This window comes from Protopterus annectens, chromosome 9.part0 (assembly GCF_019279795.1).
Source record: "Protopterus annectens isolate FY-2018-M chromosome 9.part0, PAN1.0, whole genome shotgun sequence".
Classification (NCBI taxonomy): domain Eukaryota; kingdom Metazoa; phylum Chordata; order Ceratodontiformes; family Protopteridae; genus Protopterus; species Protopterus annectens.
The window spans coordinates 859,281,022-859,301,474 of NC_056743.1; the positions used below are offsets into that span (position 1 = coordinate 859,281,022).

Below are 20,453 nucleotides of genomic sequence, written 5' to 3' on the forward strand. Positions count from 1 at the left end.
ATCCTGCCTTCTTTTAAACCTCATTCCTCCTCTGCATGTATTGTTCTCACAGTTCCCATTATCCCTATGTAATTTTCTCCTACCTTTTTCTAAAGATACAATTTCCAGTTGTTTTACCTCTGTTACTATATTAACTACTTCTAATACAGTTGGTTTAAATTTAGATTTCCATGTTCTAGTAATTGCTTTTTAGGCAGCCACCATAATTAGACTCAGCAAGGCCTTACTATGTCTAGGCAATTCTGATTCTGTATCATAGCTCAAAAATAATTTCTTTAGTTACACCAGTTTGCTCACCCAGTATCTCTGAGAGAGCAGTCTGCAGGGAATCTTAAAAGTCTGCCAACTCATTACCTTCTAAACTCCTGACACCACTTCTGAAGGGGACAGTGTTAGACTTCCTTGCCCTCCACAAAACATAGAACATTCTGGTCCCTGACAGCTATTTCATCCTTTCTCTGTCCAGATCTTTAAAGCTGTATACAATCCCAAAAAAAACTGGCATCTGCAAATGTCTTTGTACATTCAATTCTTGGTTATGTCTTGGTTATTCTGGGTTCTCTATGTATCTACACATGGACATTTACTTTCTTGAAGCTTTTTTGGCGTTTTTAGAGTTAGACTAGGTAGACTAGCATCAGCATGCAAGTTGTCTTCTGCATTATCTAAGTCATGTATAAGTAGTACTCCCTTCAGGTCAAGTGTATTAAAGAGTCATGCGCTCAAAGAGTTTAATCCCCATTACAGAAGCCCAGAAAAAAGTAAACAGAATGGAACAGAAAGGCTGTCCATCCCAACACAAATGCCAACAATTTCGTTAGTGACCTGTATGTTGTGTGACTTTAGTGATGGGTATATGTGTGTCCCTGATATAAATATAGCCATTGCATTCTTCCTGCTTTTAATTTTTCTATCCTGATTATGTGGTCTAACAGCACAGACTTTCACAAGTTTAACAGTGCCATTTTTCCTTCAGGAGAAGCTCAGTGTGTCCATTCAGCTACTCAAAGAGAAGAAGGCAGCCTTTGTTTATGCCAAGACAAACCAAGAGGGGGCCATTGCAGATATCAAGGTAAGGCAAAAGGTAAAAGAGTTTGTCACCTGCAAAATATCTTGTATCATACAGATCAAATCTAAAAACACACAAAATTGTGCATATGTGTGTCTTTGTGCTCATGAAACTACAAACCAGACAGTGTAATTTTATATACCTGCATCAGCTGCCTCTTACTAAATGGTCACAATGATCAAGGAAGTGTACACAGTTATGTAATTAATTAACCAATGAAAAAATCATGCTGTAAGTGAAATGGTGCTTAAATATAAGAACTTTAACATAAAGCCACTGCCCACATCTTTTCTGTTTCCCCTGCTTTTGAATATTATACAAGGATACACCCAGCTCTGCAATCTAATGTTTTCCTTATCCAGTAATCCCTCTCCCATTAACTCATCCTTACCCTATCTGAAAGTAATCTAAAACTGCTGCATGATGCAACTGTCTTCTTTGAGGCTTGGTTGATGAAATAAAGTCGTGTAGTTTCTTGTAATCTTTCAAGACATACAGTGAAAAAGCTATTTTAAGCAACCAAGCTGTAATTTCTGATCTACTTATATTTTGTTCAATAAATTGGCACAGTTTTTAAAAAAGCCAGCCTATTAAGTAAATATAAAAATAAGTATGTGACTTCATAGATATGATGTTTGCTATACAGATCAAATTTCAGCTTTATCAATACTGAAAGCCCAACAGCCCACCACTAACACACTTATGGCAAATGCAAGTGCAAATTTCGAATCAGACATTCCTCTACCATTATAACACTTCACAGATTCAGAACTTTTCAGCAGAAAAATAATGATCCCTCTCCCTTCCACTGGAAATCACTGATGAATCAATCAAACCTTTCCACAATGCATTTAAAAGTACTGCCTTCATCCCTTCCATTTAGTAATAGAGTTAGTTCTCTATAAACTGTGGAAAACTGCATCTTCGATTGAAAATAGTGACACTGGAGATAGTCTTTCTTTCTTTCCTTTACCTTTTTTCTTTGTAACCTAGCACAGTACATATCACTTTCCGTTATCCCAGTCTCCTCAGGAGAAAGTTCATGGCCCACCACTCCTTCATAGCAAAATACATGGGTGCTGGAACCATAGGGAGAGGGGCTACAGCCTCTCCACTTTCAACAACTGCCCAATATGCCTTGAAACTGCTGCCAGAATAGTGATTACACGGAATCATTCACATTGGTGTTTCCAAGGTAAAAGCAAGGTCAGACAGCCAGAAGAAAATATGATTTGAGGCTTATAAGGCTGACTGGACTTTAACTACCAGGTCAGTTGTAAGACCACTCTTATAGCGGGACATCCCCACTGCGGTGTGTCACTCATCAAGGACAAAGTCAGTAAGTAAACAAGTTAAACAGCTTGAAGAGTGTGTCTGCAAGGACATGTTTAACACTGCTATGCAATCAGGTATATGATATATATTAATAAAACTACTATCAAAAGGATTGTTGTATATCAGAAATCTGACAAAACCAAGCATCTTGCATGTGTTTTTTCTTATCCAGATGTTACAGTATTAAAAAATGTTTTACGGTGATACCAAACCTTGTTGATAAGCTATGTGATGTACTTAAATGGGGCAGCCCTGGCAATACTGAATGTTTTAACTCTGGTCTATGATGAAATGAAACCCTAGGAAAACGACTCCATGGGCCCTCCCATTGTCCACTCCCTCTCGGCATACCCCTATTGTGGCCCCTACTTTCCCCACCTTTGTCTTACATCATTGTTCAGATTACTTTTTCTTGTTTTGAACTGTTCAGATTTTTCCTGCATTACAACTGGAACCCTCCCAGATGACCTTAGTGACCACTTACTAACATATATTATCAGGCATAAAACAAGTATGACCATACCTACCCAAGTCAGAGTATCCCGTAACAAAAAATTTTTTTAGCCCAATCTGTTTCTAAATGAACTTAGGCAAGTCAACTGGTCACCCCTTAAATCTCTTCCCATAGATGATGCTGTTAGTTTCTTTAATTTCACTTTTCTAACAATCCTTGAACATCAAGCACCTACGCGTGAAATACAAGTTAAATCTAAAACAGTACAATGGCTCTCAAACAATACAAGGAAACTAATCCTTAGTAGAAATAAAGCTTGGGCTAAATGGCGAACCACAAAAAACACAACTGATCACTTTATCTTTAGGCAACAAAGTAATATGACAAAAAAGCTATACTGCAGGACAAAAAGAATTTCTATACCCAGCTACAGCGATCATCCCTTCACCAACCAAAAAAATTCTGTACCATTAACATGCTAATATCTCCTGGGAAAGTGGCCACGCCAAATCCTTTAGGCTCAAATCCTGACTGCCCTTTACAAACAGCTAATGACTTTAATAATTTCTTTACTTCCACTATATTAAAGCTAGCAAACCAACAAAGCCCCGATACCTCCAAACTATCAAGCCCAAACCCAATTCCTCCACCATTTCACCTCAAACCCATACCCACCTCTTATATACTGTCCTTACTTCAAAAATTAAAACCCACAACCCCCTCAGCTGATAAACTACCAGCAGAATACCTCCAACTAGGTGCAAAAGCTATTACCTACCCCATCTCAACACTGATTAACAGGACCTTAAAAGAAAGTACAATCCCATCAATCTGGAAAATCTCACACATCATCCCTCTTTTCAAGGGAGGTGACTCTACTGAATATTCCAACTTCCGCCCCATAGCATTACTATCTCCTCTTGCAAAAATAATGGAGAAATGCATCCACAAACAGTTACTTAACCACCTATTAAGCCACAATCTCCTAACTAATTGCCAACATGGTTTTCGGCCATTTCATAGTACAACCACAGCCTTACTATCATTTACTGACTCTATTAACAATAATCGCAATAAGAATACTCTTTCCTCAGCATTCTTTGTAGACCTGTCCAAAGCCTTTGACATGGTCAATCACCAACTACTCCTCCATCGTTTAAAGTCCCTCTCCCTAGACAATTCAACCTTAAACTGGTTTACATCCTATCTGGATAATCGAAAACAGGCAGTTCTTTGGCACAACCATCTCTCTGATCTCCTCCCCACCTCTATAGGTGTCCCTCAAGGCTCTATCTTAAGTCCTGTACTGTTCTCCATTTTTATAAATGACCTTCATCTAACCACTTCTCTATCAACTTGTATTCAATATGCAGATGACACTACTATCATTTGCTCAGCCTCAACACAGTCGGAACTTCATTCCCTCACACAAAAAACCTTCTCGACAATAGAACAATGGTTCTCAAATCACTGTCTCCTGCTTAACCCCAAAAAAACAAAACTCTTGCTTTTTACACCTACTCACTTGTCTCCCTCCCCTAATTTTACTCTTATATCTAGTAATGGTACCCTTATCTCTCCAGACCAGAATACCAAACTCTTAGGCATTACAATTGATAATCAACTAAAATTTGACACTCACATTAACGCTATAATAAAATCTACTAATAGAAAACTTGGCTCTCTCTATAGAATCAAATCCTTCTTAACTCCTGAAGCCAGAACTACTATAGCTAGAACCCACTTAATTTCTACCCTATTATATGCCTCCCCTATATTTACTAATCTTTCTAAGTTTAATCTGAACAAACTAGCAATAGCATATAATAGTATTGCCAGATATGCCACTAACTCTCCATATAGGACTCATCACTGTCACAATCTAAAAAAACTAGGCTGGCTTGAACTACCCCACCTAATTCAGCTTAACCAACTTACTATTGCACACAATGCCCTTTATCACCCTGACAACACTCCAATGCTCTCTACCCTCATAAAACCTTACACCAATCTGAGGAACCTACGCTCCTCTAACAAAGTATTGATTCATACCTCCTTATCTAATAACTTAGCAGGTGACTCTATATTTTCCAACTCAGTTGGAAAAATTTGGAGTCAACTACCTCAACACCTCACAACCCTAACATCACTCCCACTATTTAAAACTAACCTAAAACTCTTCCTATCCAACCACTGGCTCTGCTCGTGTAATAACCCTGACTAATCATCTTCATCAATAAGCCTGACTAATCATCTTAATCTTCATTTCCTTTATTCTCATTTATTTGATTCATTAACATTCCTTCTTACTTAATAAATCTAGACTACTAGATTTTCATCACCACACTTGATTCTGATACTCCCTCTACTAAATGACATATATCTTAATTTCTCAACCTCTAATGAAATTGCTTTTAGAGTAAACAATGTTCATAACTCCTATATTCTCCAGTACTACACTATCCTGTATTCAAATGACTTCACATCCTGTTGGAGTGTTACAATTCTATGTTTTTTTTCTGTATATTTTTACCTGTTTAGAAGTATTGTAGCAGAACATAGGCTTACAGTTCTGTGTATTTTTTTTGCATATTTCTTGTATAATCTAATATTTTGAATTTCTGATATTTTGCTAAAATTTTTAATCTCGTTAGTAGTATTGTAGTGGAGCTTTTCTCCTCAGGCCTCCACTGAAAATGGACATGTATCCAGTTGGACTAGCCCGGTAAACAAATGTAAAATAAAATAAATAAATTGTTTCAATATATCTTAAAGGGCTAAAATGGCTAAGATTACATCATAATAAATGGAGTAAATAATCAAATGAAGCCGGCGGTAATGCATATTTACACTACAGATATGATTCTGTTATGGCAGTGGACTGCTAAAAATCTTCCCTTTTATATCACAAAGTGCTACTTTTACCTTCCACCCCACCAGCCTTCAGCAAATTCTGGCACCCTGTTATGAAATCAGCTTTGTAGTAATATCCCTTTCCACTACCCCTGCTCTTCCAAGACAGTTGAGTTTAACTCTGCCTTTGTCTAAAACTTCTGAATCAAAGTGTAATCGGAGCAGCTGTTACATAGAATAAGGCAGTGACAAGGTTTTGTATTCATGCTGAACCCTAGAGTAAAAGAAAACGGTGTGCTTCCCTGCAGGCTCAGAGGACAGTTACATGCACCAATTGCTCTAGTATTCCAGACTAGTTTCAGAACTGATGCCTGCACCAATAGCATACAGGGATAAAGTCCTAAATATAGTCCAGGCAAAATGAGTCTGAATAGTGGCTTGGGCACTTAACAGCACAGGTTGGGAGGATGGGCATGCCCGTCCGGGGAGTGGGTGCATGTGCTTTGACATACACTTGTGGTTGAGTTGAGGCTAGGGGCATGTGGGAATGAGAAGTTATGTACCTACCAAAACGTTCCATGTTAGTTGTCTTCTTCTCGCCTTCTTTCTTGCTGGATGGGTTCAGAGCCGATCCTTGGCTCCGACTTGGCCAATACTAAAGCTCGAGAGCTATTTCCACCGGCTCAAGGCTCCCCTATATCCCACAATGCTAGGCGGTAAATACCCAGATCTCGTTTGATAGCTGAAAGTATAGCAGTGCTGGTCTCCTAGAGACAGAGAAAAATGAAATCCACCTCTATAGAAACTACCTGTAGAACTAACAATCAGGGGCAATAGAGGTGGTTGATGCTGTGGAAGATAAAAGATCCCAAGGATCCTCTCGGTCTGTCCAGGCTAGGGGGATGGAGGGTGGGGCGCAAGAAAGAAGGTGAGAAGAAGACAACTAACATGGAACGTTATGGTAGGTACATAACTTCTCAATGTTAAGTTGTCAATCTCGCCTTCATTCTTGCTGGTTGGGACCGCGTCCCTAGCACCCTTATCCTGGGTGGCTCATCGGAACAGACTCTTGAGTACGGTGAAACCAAAGTTAGCCCGGTTTCTGGAGGCCATATCCAATTTATAATGTGAGATAAAGGTACGAGGAGAAGTCCGTGTAGCTGCTTGACAAATGGAATCTATGGGCAGTCTATCTTGAAATGCTACTGACGTAGCTAACGCCCTGGTTGAATGAGCTCTAGGTTGTGATGGTAGCTTTTGGTGTCTGAGTTCATAAATGAAGGAAATTACAGAGGCCAGCCATCTCGAAAGGGACACTTTGGAAACTGGAAGGCCCATCTTGCCTTCTGCATAAGATAGGATTAGCTGGTTAGACTTCCTAAACTGTTTAGTCCTATCCAAATAATAACGAAGCTGGTGATGAACATCTAGGAAATGTAACTTTTGTTCTGCCTTGTTGGAATAATTAGGGAAGAAAACTGGAAGGTCGATTGTCTGATTCAGATTCGCCTCAGAAGAAACCTTAGGTAAAAAGGAAGGGTTGGTCCGAAGGGACACCCTGTCTCTGTGGAAAACTAAATATGGAGGACGACTGCAAAGAGCATGAAGTTCAGATACCCGTCTAGCTGATGTTATGGCTACTAGAAAAAGGGTTTTCCATGAAACCAATTTCAGAGAGCAGGAAGCGGCCGGTTCGAAGGGGGGGAGAATCAAGGAGGCTAGAACCAAATTTAAGTCCCACTGAGGTGGGGGGGTCTCTAATTGGGGGCTTAAGCAAAAAGATACCTTTTAGAAAGGCTTTGCAAAGTTTGTGGGACATGATGCTGGAGTCTGAAAAGCCTACGTGGAAATTAGATATAGCTGCCAATTGGACTCTAATAGTAGACGAAGAAGAACCTGAGTGAAAAAGTTCTGCCAGGAAGTCTAGAATAGACTGGATAGGTGCAGTGAAAGGGTCTATGTTATTAGTTGCTGCCCAGAAGGAAAAACGTTTCCACTTGCTATTGTAAATTCTTCTTGTAGAAGACTTGTGGGAGGCTATAAGGATGTTACGGACCAAATGGGAAATTAAGGGAAGCCTGGCTAGGGTAGGAAGCGGAGCAACCAAGCTGTGAGGTTGAGAGATGGGAGGGAGTGGTGCAGCTGACCCGATTGATGGGTCAAAAGATCTGGCACTGGATCCAGATGCCAAGGCTGCTCCAACAGAAATCGGTGAAGGAACGGAAACCATATCTGACGAGGCCAATAATGAGCAATGAGGATCATGTCGACTCTCAATGCGGTAGCTTTCTGAATTACTTGAGAGATCAGTGGAAAGGGGGGAAAAGCATACAGAAGTCCTGGGGCCAATCGTGGACTAGAGCGTCCCTGGCGGGTTGACCTGGTAGGGGAAAAAGGGTGAAGAAATCGTGACACTTGCTGTTTTGAGGAGTAGCAAAAAGATCGCAGCAAGGTCGGCCCCATTTCTGAAAGATTTCTTCTAGCACTGACTGTTTGAGAGACCACTTGTGTGGTATGAGTATGGCCCTGCTCAACTTGTCCGCTATCACGTTGGACTTCCCGGGGATGTGCATTGCTATCAGAAACCGCTGAGATGAGATCACCCACTGCCAAAGTCTGAGTGCCTCTCGACATAAGGGATAAGACTTGGTTCCGCCCTGTTTGTTGATGTACCATACTACAGACATATTGTCTGTCTGAATTGCAATAGTCCCAGTGGGAAGAGAGTGCTGAAGGGCTTGCAACGCTAAAAGTACTGTTCTCATCTCCAGGACATTTATGTGCAAATGGTTTTCGAAAGGTTGCCATGTGCCCTGGACCGTCCTGCCCTGACAATGCCCCCCCCCCACCCGATCAGGGAGGCGTCCGTTGTCACCATGGCAACCGGAGGGGGGGGCGAATGATCTGCCCTGAAGAACTTGAGGGGAGGTCATCCACCAAGATAGATGCTTCTTGCATGATTGAGTCAGCAGAATACTGTGAGACATTGGGAGTTGTTGGAAGGACCACTGAGAAAACAGCATCCACTGGAGGATCTGCATGTTAACGCGGGCTAGGGGAAGAAGTGTAATGGCAGCTGCCATGAGACCTAAAACCTTCAAGACAAACCTGGCTTTGATCCTGTCGCATTGAAGAAGAATGTGAACATGTTTGCGGATATCTGATACTCTTTGCTCTGTTAGTTTCGTGGAAAGATGAATTGTGTTTAAGGTGGCACCTGTAAAGGTAATAGGAATCCTTGTCGTCTCAGATGAGCCGTGACCACTGCCATGCATTTGGTGAACACTCGGGGGGCTGTAGTGAGACCAAAGGGCAGGGCTCTGAACTGATAGTGACTGGCTCCCAGCCAGAAGTGGAGGAACCTTCTGGAGCGTCTGTGCATCTTGATATGATAGTACGCATCCTGAAGGTCTATTGAGCACATCCAATTCTCCTGACCCAGGAAGGGTAGAATGGACTGAAGCATGACCATCCGGAATTTTGTTTTGTTTACAGACTTGTTTAGTCTGCTGAGATCCAATATTGGTCTCCAGTCCCCTGTCTTTTTTGGAACCAAAAAGAATTTGGAGTAGATTCCGGATCCTTGCTGGTCTGCCAGGACTGGCTGGATAGCTCTTTTTGACAGCAGCTTTGATACTTCTAGCACTGCTTGTTCCCTTAGACTGGGTGGAACGTCTGGAAGGGGCCCTTTTGGTTGAGATAGGATGTGGACAAAGGGAATTTTGTAACCCTCGGATATAATCGACTGTACCCATTTGTCTTGAGTGAGGGAAAGCCAGGCTTCTGGATACAGTGATAACCTTCCCCCAACTGCCTCCGAAGGTGGACAGTCGGGCAGCATCTCAGGGATGCTGAAAAGGTTTGTCAGAGAGAGTCTCTCTGCTACCTTGATTTTGCGGACCCCCCCTGCCCCTAGGGCGGCATCTATTGTTGTTCCCCCCTCTGCCTCTAGAGGGGAACTGACTCTGTGCATTAGGCGAGACTCCCTGTGATTTGCGGAACCACATCCCCCCCCCCCTTCTGACCCTTGGGATACGGTCTAGAAGGGGTAGAAAACCAGACTCCCATGGCAGGGAGAGTCTTGCCATCCTGTTCGCACCTAGTCAACGTGTCCTTCACCTGAGGTCCAAACAACGCTGTACCATCAAAAGGGGAATTGGTGAAGGATGCCTTGAAAGTGTCCGCAAAGTTACAAAGCCGCATCCAGGCATGACGTCATAAAGCTACACCTGTGCCAGTGGCCCTACTCGCCCCATCAGCCGCATAAGAAAGAAGCCGCATGGAGGAGTTGACGATTGAATTCAGGGTTGCCAACTGGGAGTTCATTTTATCTCGAAACCCCTCAGTTGTTGGATCCTGCAAAGCATCATCCATTTCCTGATCATATCTCTCTGAAGACGGGTGAAGTGACACAAGTAGTTCAGCGAACGCATAGCAAAGGTCGCTGAGGAGAACATCCGCTTACCGTACCTATCCATAGTCCTAGATCCCTTATTAGGAGGATGGATAGGTACCGAAGGATCAGCTAATTCCTTCTTAGTGGCTGCGGCCACCACCATAGCATCAACAGAGATGCCCTTGGATAAAAATTCATTGTCCTTAGGAGCTGTAATAAACTTGGACGGCCTTCGTGGGGTAGGTTCCACCGTATCAGGGGCTGTCCACGCATTCCTTGCCACCACTTCCATGAGGGGGTCAAAGGAGGAGATACCCAGGAGGTGGAAGGGCGAGATCGAAAAGCCTCAAGGTAGACCGACTCGTCCTCTGAAGGATTAAGGGTGGAACAGTTCCCCCTCTGTTTAAGGATCTCAAGGACGTCTGAAAAAGAGACATCCTCAGAGGAGGACCGTGGGGACCCTTCAGACTCATTCAAGTCAGTATCCGAGGTGATAGACTCGGGGGAGTCAATATGCTTCCTCTTGCATTGTTTCTTCTGAGGGGGTTCCCCTGAAGGATCAGGAGAAGCCTCAGAAGAGGAGGATATTCCCAGTGGGGAAACTTGAGACGTTGGCTCTCTACGGTCTGGGACGAGAGGGTGGGTAGAGACCATCGCAGGCACTGTAGAGGGAGGAGCTGAGGGAGCCGACCGTGGAGCAGACACCGGGTCTAGCACGCTCCGCATGACCTCAAAGGCGCCCTGATCAGGCGGGGCCAAAGATCCCTGCTCCGAAGAGACGAGGACTCCTCCCGGCACCGAAAGGGACAGCTCCGAGGCCGATGTCGGGGCCGAGCTCACCAACACCGAAGCTCCGAGAGGGAGAACGGGCTCGGACAAGGGTCCGATGCCACTCGCCCCCTCGGAGCCAACGAGGGAAGCCCGGCGCCCAGATCCCTCCAAGGAGGAGATCGGAGCCGACGACGGAGCCGAAAGTGGAAGTATCGGCTCCGACGCACCGACAGTCACGGCTCCGAGAAGCTCCGGCTCTGAACTCATGGGAATCGGAGGAGGAACTGAGGAAGGGATGGGTATAGCCACTGACCGTTGGGTTGGGCTATGCAGTATTTGGGCCAGTGCCTGGGATTTGAGAAGTCTGCTCACCACCCTCTCTAAGTCGTGGTCGGACAGTCTGGAGGACCGAGAGGAGTGGGACCTATGGCTCCTCTCTGATAATAGTGGAGATCCCGGGGCCGAGTGGATAGAGCCAATGGATGGAGATCTAGACCTCTTTCTAGTAGATGGCTCCGACAAAACTATCGGAGCCGTCTGAGTCTCGGACCTCTCGGCTCCAGCCGGAGCCGAGGTAACCGTATCGGCTCCAGACAGAGTCAATGTCGAAGCAGCCTTAGAGCCACCAGCGGATGGCTCCGAAGCTGGAGCCGACGTCTTGGAAGGTTTTCCTGACGCGGTCTGGGTCAGGGAGCCTTCAGGCTTTAATAAGCCTCGAAGTATCAACTTATTTTTGCATTCCTGCAGGACTCTTGGACTGAAAGCGTGGCAGACAGAACAAGAGTCCTGCAGGTGCAAAGGTCCCAGGCAATATACACAAGAAGTGTGACCGTCTGTCAGAGACATCTTCTGACAGCACGAGTCACACTTCTTAAAGCCTGAGACCTTAGAGTTTTTAGACATTCTAAAGAACTGTGAAACACAGACACACACACACAGACACACCTTTAAAGAAAGGGGAAAATAATCCAACCACTCCCACAATAAGTATGACTAAGGGGAAGGGAGGAGGGCACGATGGCCTAAGGAAATTAACAGGGGATAAACAGGAAAAACAATTAGGGGAACCCGAAGGAAACTAGGGATAGATAACTAATAAACTGTTAAGAAACTATTCTAAGAAAAAATAAGGGGATTTTGAAGTTTTACAACTAACCTGCAGAGCCAGTAGAAACAAGCACCTCGTAGCTAAAGCGGCAAACGAGATCTGGGTATTTACCGCCTAGCATTGTGGGATATAGGGGAGCCTCGAGCCGGTGGAAATAGCTCTCAAGCTTTAGTATTGGCCGAGTCGGAGCCGAGGATCGGCTCCGTACCTATCCAGCAAGAATGAAGGCGAGATTGACAACTTAACATCATTGTTTGCAGAAGGGGCAGGGCTGTGGATAAGTCACCAAGTGGAATGCTAGCCCATTGCTCACCATCCCTGGGATGGGAAAGACACAAATGAGGGAAGGACCTTAGCAGCAAGGCCCTCCTCAGCAGCAGTGTGATGCTGTCCCAGGCTGCTTAGATATTATCAATAGCTCTAAACATGGATAAGACTATTCAGACTCAACAGATTTAGTGAACAAGTAGAAGCTCCTGGTGCAGCTGATGCACAGCTGTGGGGCATCAAAACATACTTCAGAAAGACTAGGTTTATAATAGGTCATCATGTGGTACTTTGCATATTTAATTCCTGCCATGGGGCAGCTCACTTTGAAGACATGTCTACAAAGGGGGGGGGTTCTAGTGTTGGGAGTACCCGAGTGAGAAAATGGTATTTTTTAGGTCAGTTGTGACTGTGGGTAACCATTCATATTGAGAAACCACTGTGCCAGTTGGTAAGGGATGCTGGTCCCTGATTAGTTTACCAGATATGGAAAGACAATAAATAAAGCAACAAGAAAAATAAGTTGCCTCACTAGTCTTTCCACTGTGGTATATTGATTATTTTTTTTATCCAGTTAGCCATTTCCCTTGCTTACTTATATTATAGATCTTACTTGTCCTCTGGTCATTAAACTCCTCATCTGCTGCATTTTCCACCCCTAATACTGCTATCACTTTATCTTGTGAAGTCTTGAAACTTAATGTACTTTTTTGTCCCAATATAACTAATGGAAACTTACTGTAAGAACTGAATACTCCATTTATACAGAAATATTTTTTGCATGCCCATCTACCCACTTCTAGCATTTTTTGAGGCCTTTTGCCCTACCCCTGCTGTCATTTGTTCTTCTAAAGGCATGTTTTCCAAGGTAACTTGGAAGCAGTGAGGAGATCAGCTACTTATAGATCATTATATGTTATGAGACTGTAGGAATCACTCTGTCAACTAGATGGGTGTACTAAGTGCACGCATGGCTCATACATGCCTAACCTACAGTGCCACTGCCTGTGAATATAAGACCTGCTTTTAGAATGAATTGTTTTTGTTTATTTCTCAGAGGAAGTCTCAGTCCCTCAACTTGCACATTGAAGAGCAGTTTGCCCAGCTGCACCAGTTCCTCAATGAGCGGGAGCAGAGGTTAAAGATGAAGCTGCAGTCTAATGAACGGCATGTTCTACAACCCATGATGAGGAATCTGCGCATCATCCAACAGGTCCTCACCAACTTCGAGGAGGAGATTTCCACCATGCAGGCATGGATCCAGCAGCAAGATGGTATCACCTTCTTGAAGGTAAGGATAACTTCCATAGCAGGATACCATGCAGTTGTTTGAGTTGTCATCTGGTTGACAGTGTTTGCCTGTGTGCCTAATCAACTGAATCTGAATTGTCCTTGAATTGCACTATAGTCGACTGAAATGTGTACTGTGTGATTCACTGTAGTCACAGATGTGTGACTGTGGAGTCAGCATGTATACATGTGTATATATATATATATATATATATATATATATATATACATGTGTATATGTATATATATATATATATATATATATATATATATATATATATATATATATAAAGGGTTGTAAGGTGCTTTGTGGTCTGTACAACCACAGTCCCAGTACAAATGGCTTTACATTTAGTAATTTAGCTGTCTGAGATCAAAAGTACATCTTCGGCAGCAGAAGATTTAGAAGCAGTTGTTCATAGGTTCATAGGTGTGTACTAGGCTAATGGCCATGGAACCTTTACAAGCCTAGCCCAAAAAAAAAAATGCCCAGGCACCATGCCACCTGATGTTAGTTCACAGTGCCCATATCCAGTAGTGTAACTGGAATGATCCCTGGAGTGAACTTTCTGTTACCCATCCACTTGTTAAGATTTCTCTTGAAGAGGGCCAGTGAGGTGCTCTGCTTGACATGAATGGGAAGCTTATTCCAGAGTATGGGCAGTCTTTGGGAGATGAACCTGTCCCTCCAGCATGTTCTGTTAATTGTGGTAATGAGGTTGTGGTCTCTGGAGCGTGTGGCATGGGGGGATTGGGATTTCTTTAGGTGTAGCATTTCAAGTAGAGCTGGGTCAGACATGGCTTTGTAAGTCAAGCAGAGATAACCTCTAAGTATATAATAAGAGACTGAGAGGAGCTGAAGTTTCTTCAGTCTGTCCATGTAGGATATGTGTTTAAGGCCTAGGATCCATTTCGTGAGGTACTTTTGCGGCCTCTTCAGGTGTTACAGGTGTCTGGTCAGGTACATGCCAAACAGGGCATTATATTTGATGGTTGGTCTAATGAAGGATGAGTAGAGAGATATGATGACTTCTTTCTTCCTGGATGCGAAATCTTTGGCTATAAGATGTGCCACATAAAAGGACTTTCTGACCACAGTGGCAATGTGGTGGTCGAAGGTGAGGTGGCTGTCAACCTGGATGCCCAGATTTCAGTGTTCAGTGGGCTCCCATCAATGTGGTAATTCATAGGAACTGAGTTTTTTTCCAAAGGGGATGATAACACACTTTTTGGTGTTAAGCTTCTGCCCATGGTTCCAACACCAGTCACTGGTCTTAGAGAGGACCTTTTGAAGGATGTCTGCATCACTTGGAGAGTTGATAATAACTCCTAGCTTGCAGTCACCAGTGAACCTGGTCAGCCAAAGTCCTTCTGTGTTGTCCTGGACTTCAGAGAAGTAGATGCCAAACAGGAGAGGACCCAGGACAGAGCCCTGTGGGACTCCACTCATGACTGATCGTCAGTCTGATTTGGAATCCGCAACTGTCACTCTGTGGGTCCTGTCTGTTAGCCAATTTGCAACCCACCTAGTGATGTAAGGATTGATACCTAGTTTGGTGAGTTTATCAATTATACCTGGGTGGGGAATGGTATCAAAGGCCTTGGCCAGGTCGAGTTAGACTGTATGCACTACCTTACCCTCATCCACAGCCTTGGGGATTGCCTCGAAGAAGTCAACCAGGTTCAACAGGCAGGATCTCCCCTTGACAAAGCCAAACTGTGTGGGGTCAAAAGTCTGGAGATGGCCTATATCTTTGTTAATCAGGTCCATGATGATGCACCCCATAGCTCTGCATACCAGACTTGTCAGGTTAATGGGTCAATAGTTCCCAGAGTCTATAGTTACTCCCCATTTATGGAGCGGGATGACTGTAGCAGTGCACCATTTGTTAGGGATATAACCTGAGGTAAGGCTGTGATTGAACAGGGCACACAGATGTGGTGCCAGTTCATTTTATAGCTCATGTAGGATGCAGCCAGGGATATTATCAGGTCCCATGGACACTGTATTCTTGGCTTTAGACAATGTAGCTTTTACCTATGCCACAGAAATGGTGGGTACCAAATTTTCATCTGATATTGTAATAGGGCCCTTGGTGGGCGAGAGAGGGGTAAAGTTGGGACTAAATCTGTTGGCCAGTATGTTGGCTATATCTGTTGGCTCAGTATAGGAGGTGCCATTGTGCAATAACTCAGAGCAAATCTGGGTATTGCCTTTGAGGTTTTTGATATAGCTATAGAAGGCTTTGTGGTTGTTTTTGGTGTCAGCCACAATTCTGCCTTCACAGCTGGCTTTAGAGGATTTGATAAGGGATCTCAGTTTTTTGTTGAGACTGCTAAGAGAGGTTTTCCAGTCTTGTGACTTCATTTTTTTCTGCAACAGTTTCTTCCTTCTGTTGTAGAGTTTACTGATGGTTGGGGACCACCAGATTGGCTTCCTTTTTTTGGAGGAGAGCATCTTAGTTCTATTTGGTATGGCAAGGTCCATGCATTTGTGTACATGCTCGTACAGTGCACGGATGATTCGGCAGTCATGCAGCTACTTTCCATTGGCATGGGTGCCGAGAAGTTAGCCACCTCTGTTTTTAGGAGCCGAAAGCCAGCTTTAGAGAAGTTTTTCAGGGTGGTCACCTTAGCGGGGGGTGTAGGTGAGATGGAGATTTCCATGGTGATCGGTTTGTGGTCAGATTTAACTGACTATAGTTGTGGAGCAACAGTCTCCCATGCCGGTGATAACCAGGTCGAGGATGTTGCTTCCTCTAGTGGGGGTCAGAATGAGCTGGTCCAGGGCATTGGAACTGATTAATTTCAGAAAGCGTTGGGCCTGTACATTGGTACTTGAATAAGCGTTGGGCCTGTACATTGGTACTTGAATAGTTTTCCCAGTTGATGGAGGGATAGTTGAAGTCACCCAGTATGAGATTATTGGGTTGGACCTTGATAGATTCCAGTGTGCTTAGGAAGTTGGAGTGTGAGTCTAGGGACATGTTTGGGGTTCTGTAGCAGGCTATGACTTGTACCTCTGTCTTACCCAGTGTTAGTTGTACCTGAAGTATTTTGGTTGCATTATGCTGGGCTACCAGTCTAGAGGTGTGTGTATCCTTTAAGAATATGGAAACACCACCTCCTTTGCAGCTTCCTGCCGCATTCTGGGGCCAAAAGGTATGGAATGAGTTGTAGCCTGAGAGCGCAGGGGTGCTTTCGGCCTCTTTAAACCAGGTCTCTGTTACAGCACAGATGTCAACATTCTCCACTTTGAGGAGAGTTTCAAGCGAGTGCATCTAGAGATTTAGACTTCTAGCATTAAGCAGCATGACCCTTAGATTGCATTTGTTTGTAGCTGTTATGGTGGAATTCTGGTCTTTGGAATACTGCCTAAAAAAGGCACTATAGGGGTGGTAAGAGCCTTAGCCAGTACCCGAAATCCCAGGGGTGACAGATGCAGGCCGTCTCTGGCAAAGCATCGAGGCATGTTGATCATGTCATCCCAGGCAGACAGATACTGGATCCCTTTGGAATGACACCAGAAACTTAGCCAATTGTTGAAGTCAATCATTTTCTGCTTGTACTGTAGTATCTGGGTGACATTAGAATACTGCCCAGGGTTAGGGTCATACCTGACTGGGCCACATAATCCAAGAGTTCCATCACATCTCTTTTCATGTAGCCCAGGGAGGTACATCTCAGGTCATTCACACCCACATGGACAATGACTGAGTCATATTTGTCCTTGTTGTGGAGTGACCTGAGTGCATATGTTATGTGGCGGATCCTGGCACCAGACAGACAACTGACTGTCACCTTCTCCTTGTTCATCCTAGTGAGTGGGACATCAGTGTACCTCACAACTGTGTCTCATGATTAGTACATTGGGCGAAGTGTTTTGTCTTAAGGGCTTGGGTTGAGGGGCACACTGTGGTGCTGAGCTATGTGTTCTGGGGTCGGTGTTGTGTTGTGGTGGTCTGCTCTTTTGCCAGTTGTGTTTGACAACTACTGTCTTCTGTCAAAGAAGTATGACCTTGGACTTTACTATGTTTATACAGTTCATTTTTAAGTAACTTAGTTGACTGAAATCACAGGTATATCACAGAATATACATTTGTTCTGAAACACAGATTGGTTTGTGAATATTTTAATGGGTTGGACTAAACAAATGTAGTTGCAATATGAGAGCTCATCTCACTTGTCTACAAAGCCCTTCAACATCTTCCCAAACTGTAATTGCTGCACATGCACTTTAGTTAAAGAAAAATGCCACTTTTAATAATGGGAATGGATTGCAGTGAAATCCTCAGCAGGGCAGGATGTTCATCACATACTGGATGGCTGCCCTGAGAATCTGTCGAAGCAAGGCTGGCTGACATGAACTCTTAAAGGAACTTTCTCTCTTCCCTCTGAGGTGGAGCTCTATGCATATAGGGTATGGTTGAATTTGGTTGATTGGTTTTGGCTGTCTTTTTTCATCCAGCAGAGTGTAGTTTGGCTGTCTGATATATAACCTAAATATCCTGGACCCATCAGACTGCAGTACTTTCCCCACCTAAAAATCACTGCAGCTGGAAGAACAAGTGATAGCAGGCATCCTAAAAGATGATTAACACATTTTCAATTTAAAATGCACAAGGCAGCAGTTACCTTATAGCAGCTGCAAAGGCTGCAAATCTACTATTTTTCAAGTTTACCATGCTATGTATCTCGCACACAAAGACACACACTTGAAAAATTGGGTCTAGTACAAGTGCTCGCATGCTATATGCTCTATGCTCGCAATACTCTTGCGCACTGCTACTTGCTTGAATAGGCAAGTGCTCAAACTCCTACTAAATCAATCTACTATAACTACTTACCTCCCGTAGCCCTACCAGTATCCTAACTCTAGCCCTAAAACTCTCCTTCGGCTCTCTAACCCACAAATTCTTGTCCAACTCTCTAAATCTAAAACTCTCAACTCCACAATAAATCTAAATTCCCCAATCACTCTCTAAATCTAAAACTACCTTCTCACTCACTCCCTAAACCTAAAACTGCCTTCCTGTCCTCAACCCTTTGACCCCTCCAGCTCCCGAATCCTAGACCCCCTCCTGCTGCCTCCTCATTCAAACATGAACAGCAGTCAACAGGACTTGAGCACCTGTAGTGAACCCGAAACATCAAAAGTTGTTCACCGAGAAACTGCAGAAATAGTCTTATTAACACAGTTCTCTTAAGAATACCATAATAATAAAAAAAACCTCTTCTCTTTATGCTTGACATGTCCCAGTATAACTGAATTGCTTATGCATTGCTTATGCAATTGTATAATCTACATTTTTATTGGTCAAGATCTTTTTCCCCTTGATCCCCATTGAAAAGTACACTCTTTGGCAGGGCTAACCCGGTTAACAAAATAAATAAATAAATAAATACATACATACATACAAAGACAGAACCTCTGAGAACTATTTCATTTAAATTCCACTCCAACAATGGACAAAGCTCTGTCATTCATTTGGTTAGGATTCAGGGCAAGTCATAGTCACATCACTAGAATAATCACAAGCAAGACGAGCAAATAGAAAGTGAAATGTTTCATATACAGCACTAGTGAAAAGTCAGAAGAGGTCTATTTTGTTTCTGGTTGATAAAGGATATATTTTGATCAGCTAATGACACCCAACTTTGTAAAAAAAGGAAAAGTGATAATGGAAAATTGTAAACTAACAAAAAGTCCAAAACAGACACAGTATTATTGCACTGGGATATTCACATTTGAAACCCAGGACTGTCCTGGTTAAACCAGGATGTTTAGTACTTTACATATTGTGCTTTTTAGGTCTTAAATAAATACCATACCAAACACGCACATGCACGAGGGACTAAGTGCACGGTCCAAACCAAAGCAGAAAGTAAATCCAAAAACAGACCAGCACAATGGTAGTTCGGCTAAAAACCATTTATTATTGAATAAACTTCCAAACCAAGAGTTTTATATCTTGATTGGTAGGCAAACCGGTTTCGGCTATAAAAAGCCTTCTTCAGTGCTAAACCACAAATGATCAACAGTTGAGCAGCTCCAGCATCCTAAGATAGGAGCTGCAGAAAAGATGTTGCCGACATACCAGGCGTCCCCAGCGTGAAGAACAAACAGTAGGAATAAACCAAACATGCACACGCACAAGGGACTAAGTGCACAGTCCAAACGAAAGCAGAAAGTAAATCCAAAAACAGACCAGCACAATGGTAGTTCGGCTAAAAAACATTTATTATTGAATAAACTTCCAAACCAAGAGTTTTATATCTTGACTGGTAGGCAAACCAGTTTCGGCTATAAAAAGCCTTCTTCAGTGCTAAACCACAAATGATCAACAGTTGAGCAGCTCCAACATCCTGTATCCTGGCTTAGAATATGGTATGTTGGCTTAGAATATGTTTTTTATTCACTACTTTCCATAAATATCTCAGTTTCCCCTTTACCTTTTGCAAAAACCTGTTTAATCTTTGGTAGCAATGGTGTAACTTTTTTCATGTTTGTCTGGTTTGTCACGCTTTTTATTTGCCATGTGCAGCTTATTAATAGAGTTGCAATTTGGGTTACAGGAGAACAGTACCTACTGACTGAAAAAAAGTGTTTATTTCATCATGTCTTGATGATTACTACATTTTACCACCACTTTTGGACTCTATATACTTTTTTTATATTTTTAAATGTAATTCCAGACTCTGCACCTCACGGGGTCTGGCCTCCAAATTATTTAATCTACCTCTAGGTATCCCACAATGTAGTGTTTAGCTATACGATATAACATCATAGACCCTAAGCTCCTGTCAATGCACTGACTTTACATGTATTATCATGTATACCCTGCTTCCTTTTAGTCAGTCAGGTTTAATTACCATTTCTTGCTTTTCAATGACTACTTAAAAGACAAAC

The 20,453-nt window shown here is 43.1% G+C and overlaps 1 protein-coding gene across 1 annotated transcript in view; it reads left to right on the forward strand.

The window, feature by feature from the left end:
- Positions 1 to 20,453, forward strand: part of LOC122811611 (zinc-binding protein A33-like) — a 164,509-nt gene that overhangs the window by 70,713 nt on the left and 73,343 nt on the right. Inside the window, exons 2-3 of the mRNA XM_044083575.1 lie at positions 977 to 1,072; positions 13,311 to 13,544. Of these exons, the coding sequence (XP_043939510.1) occupies positions 977 to 1,072; positions 13,311 to 13,544 (330 nt within the window). The remainder of the gene's footprint in view (positions 1 to 976; positions 1,073 to 13,310; positions 13,545 to 20,453) is intronic.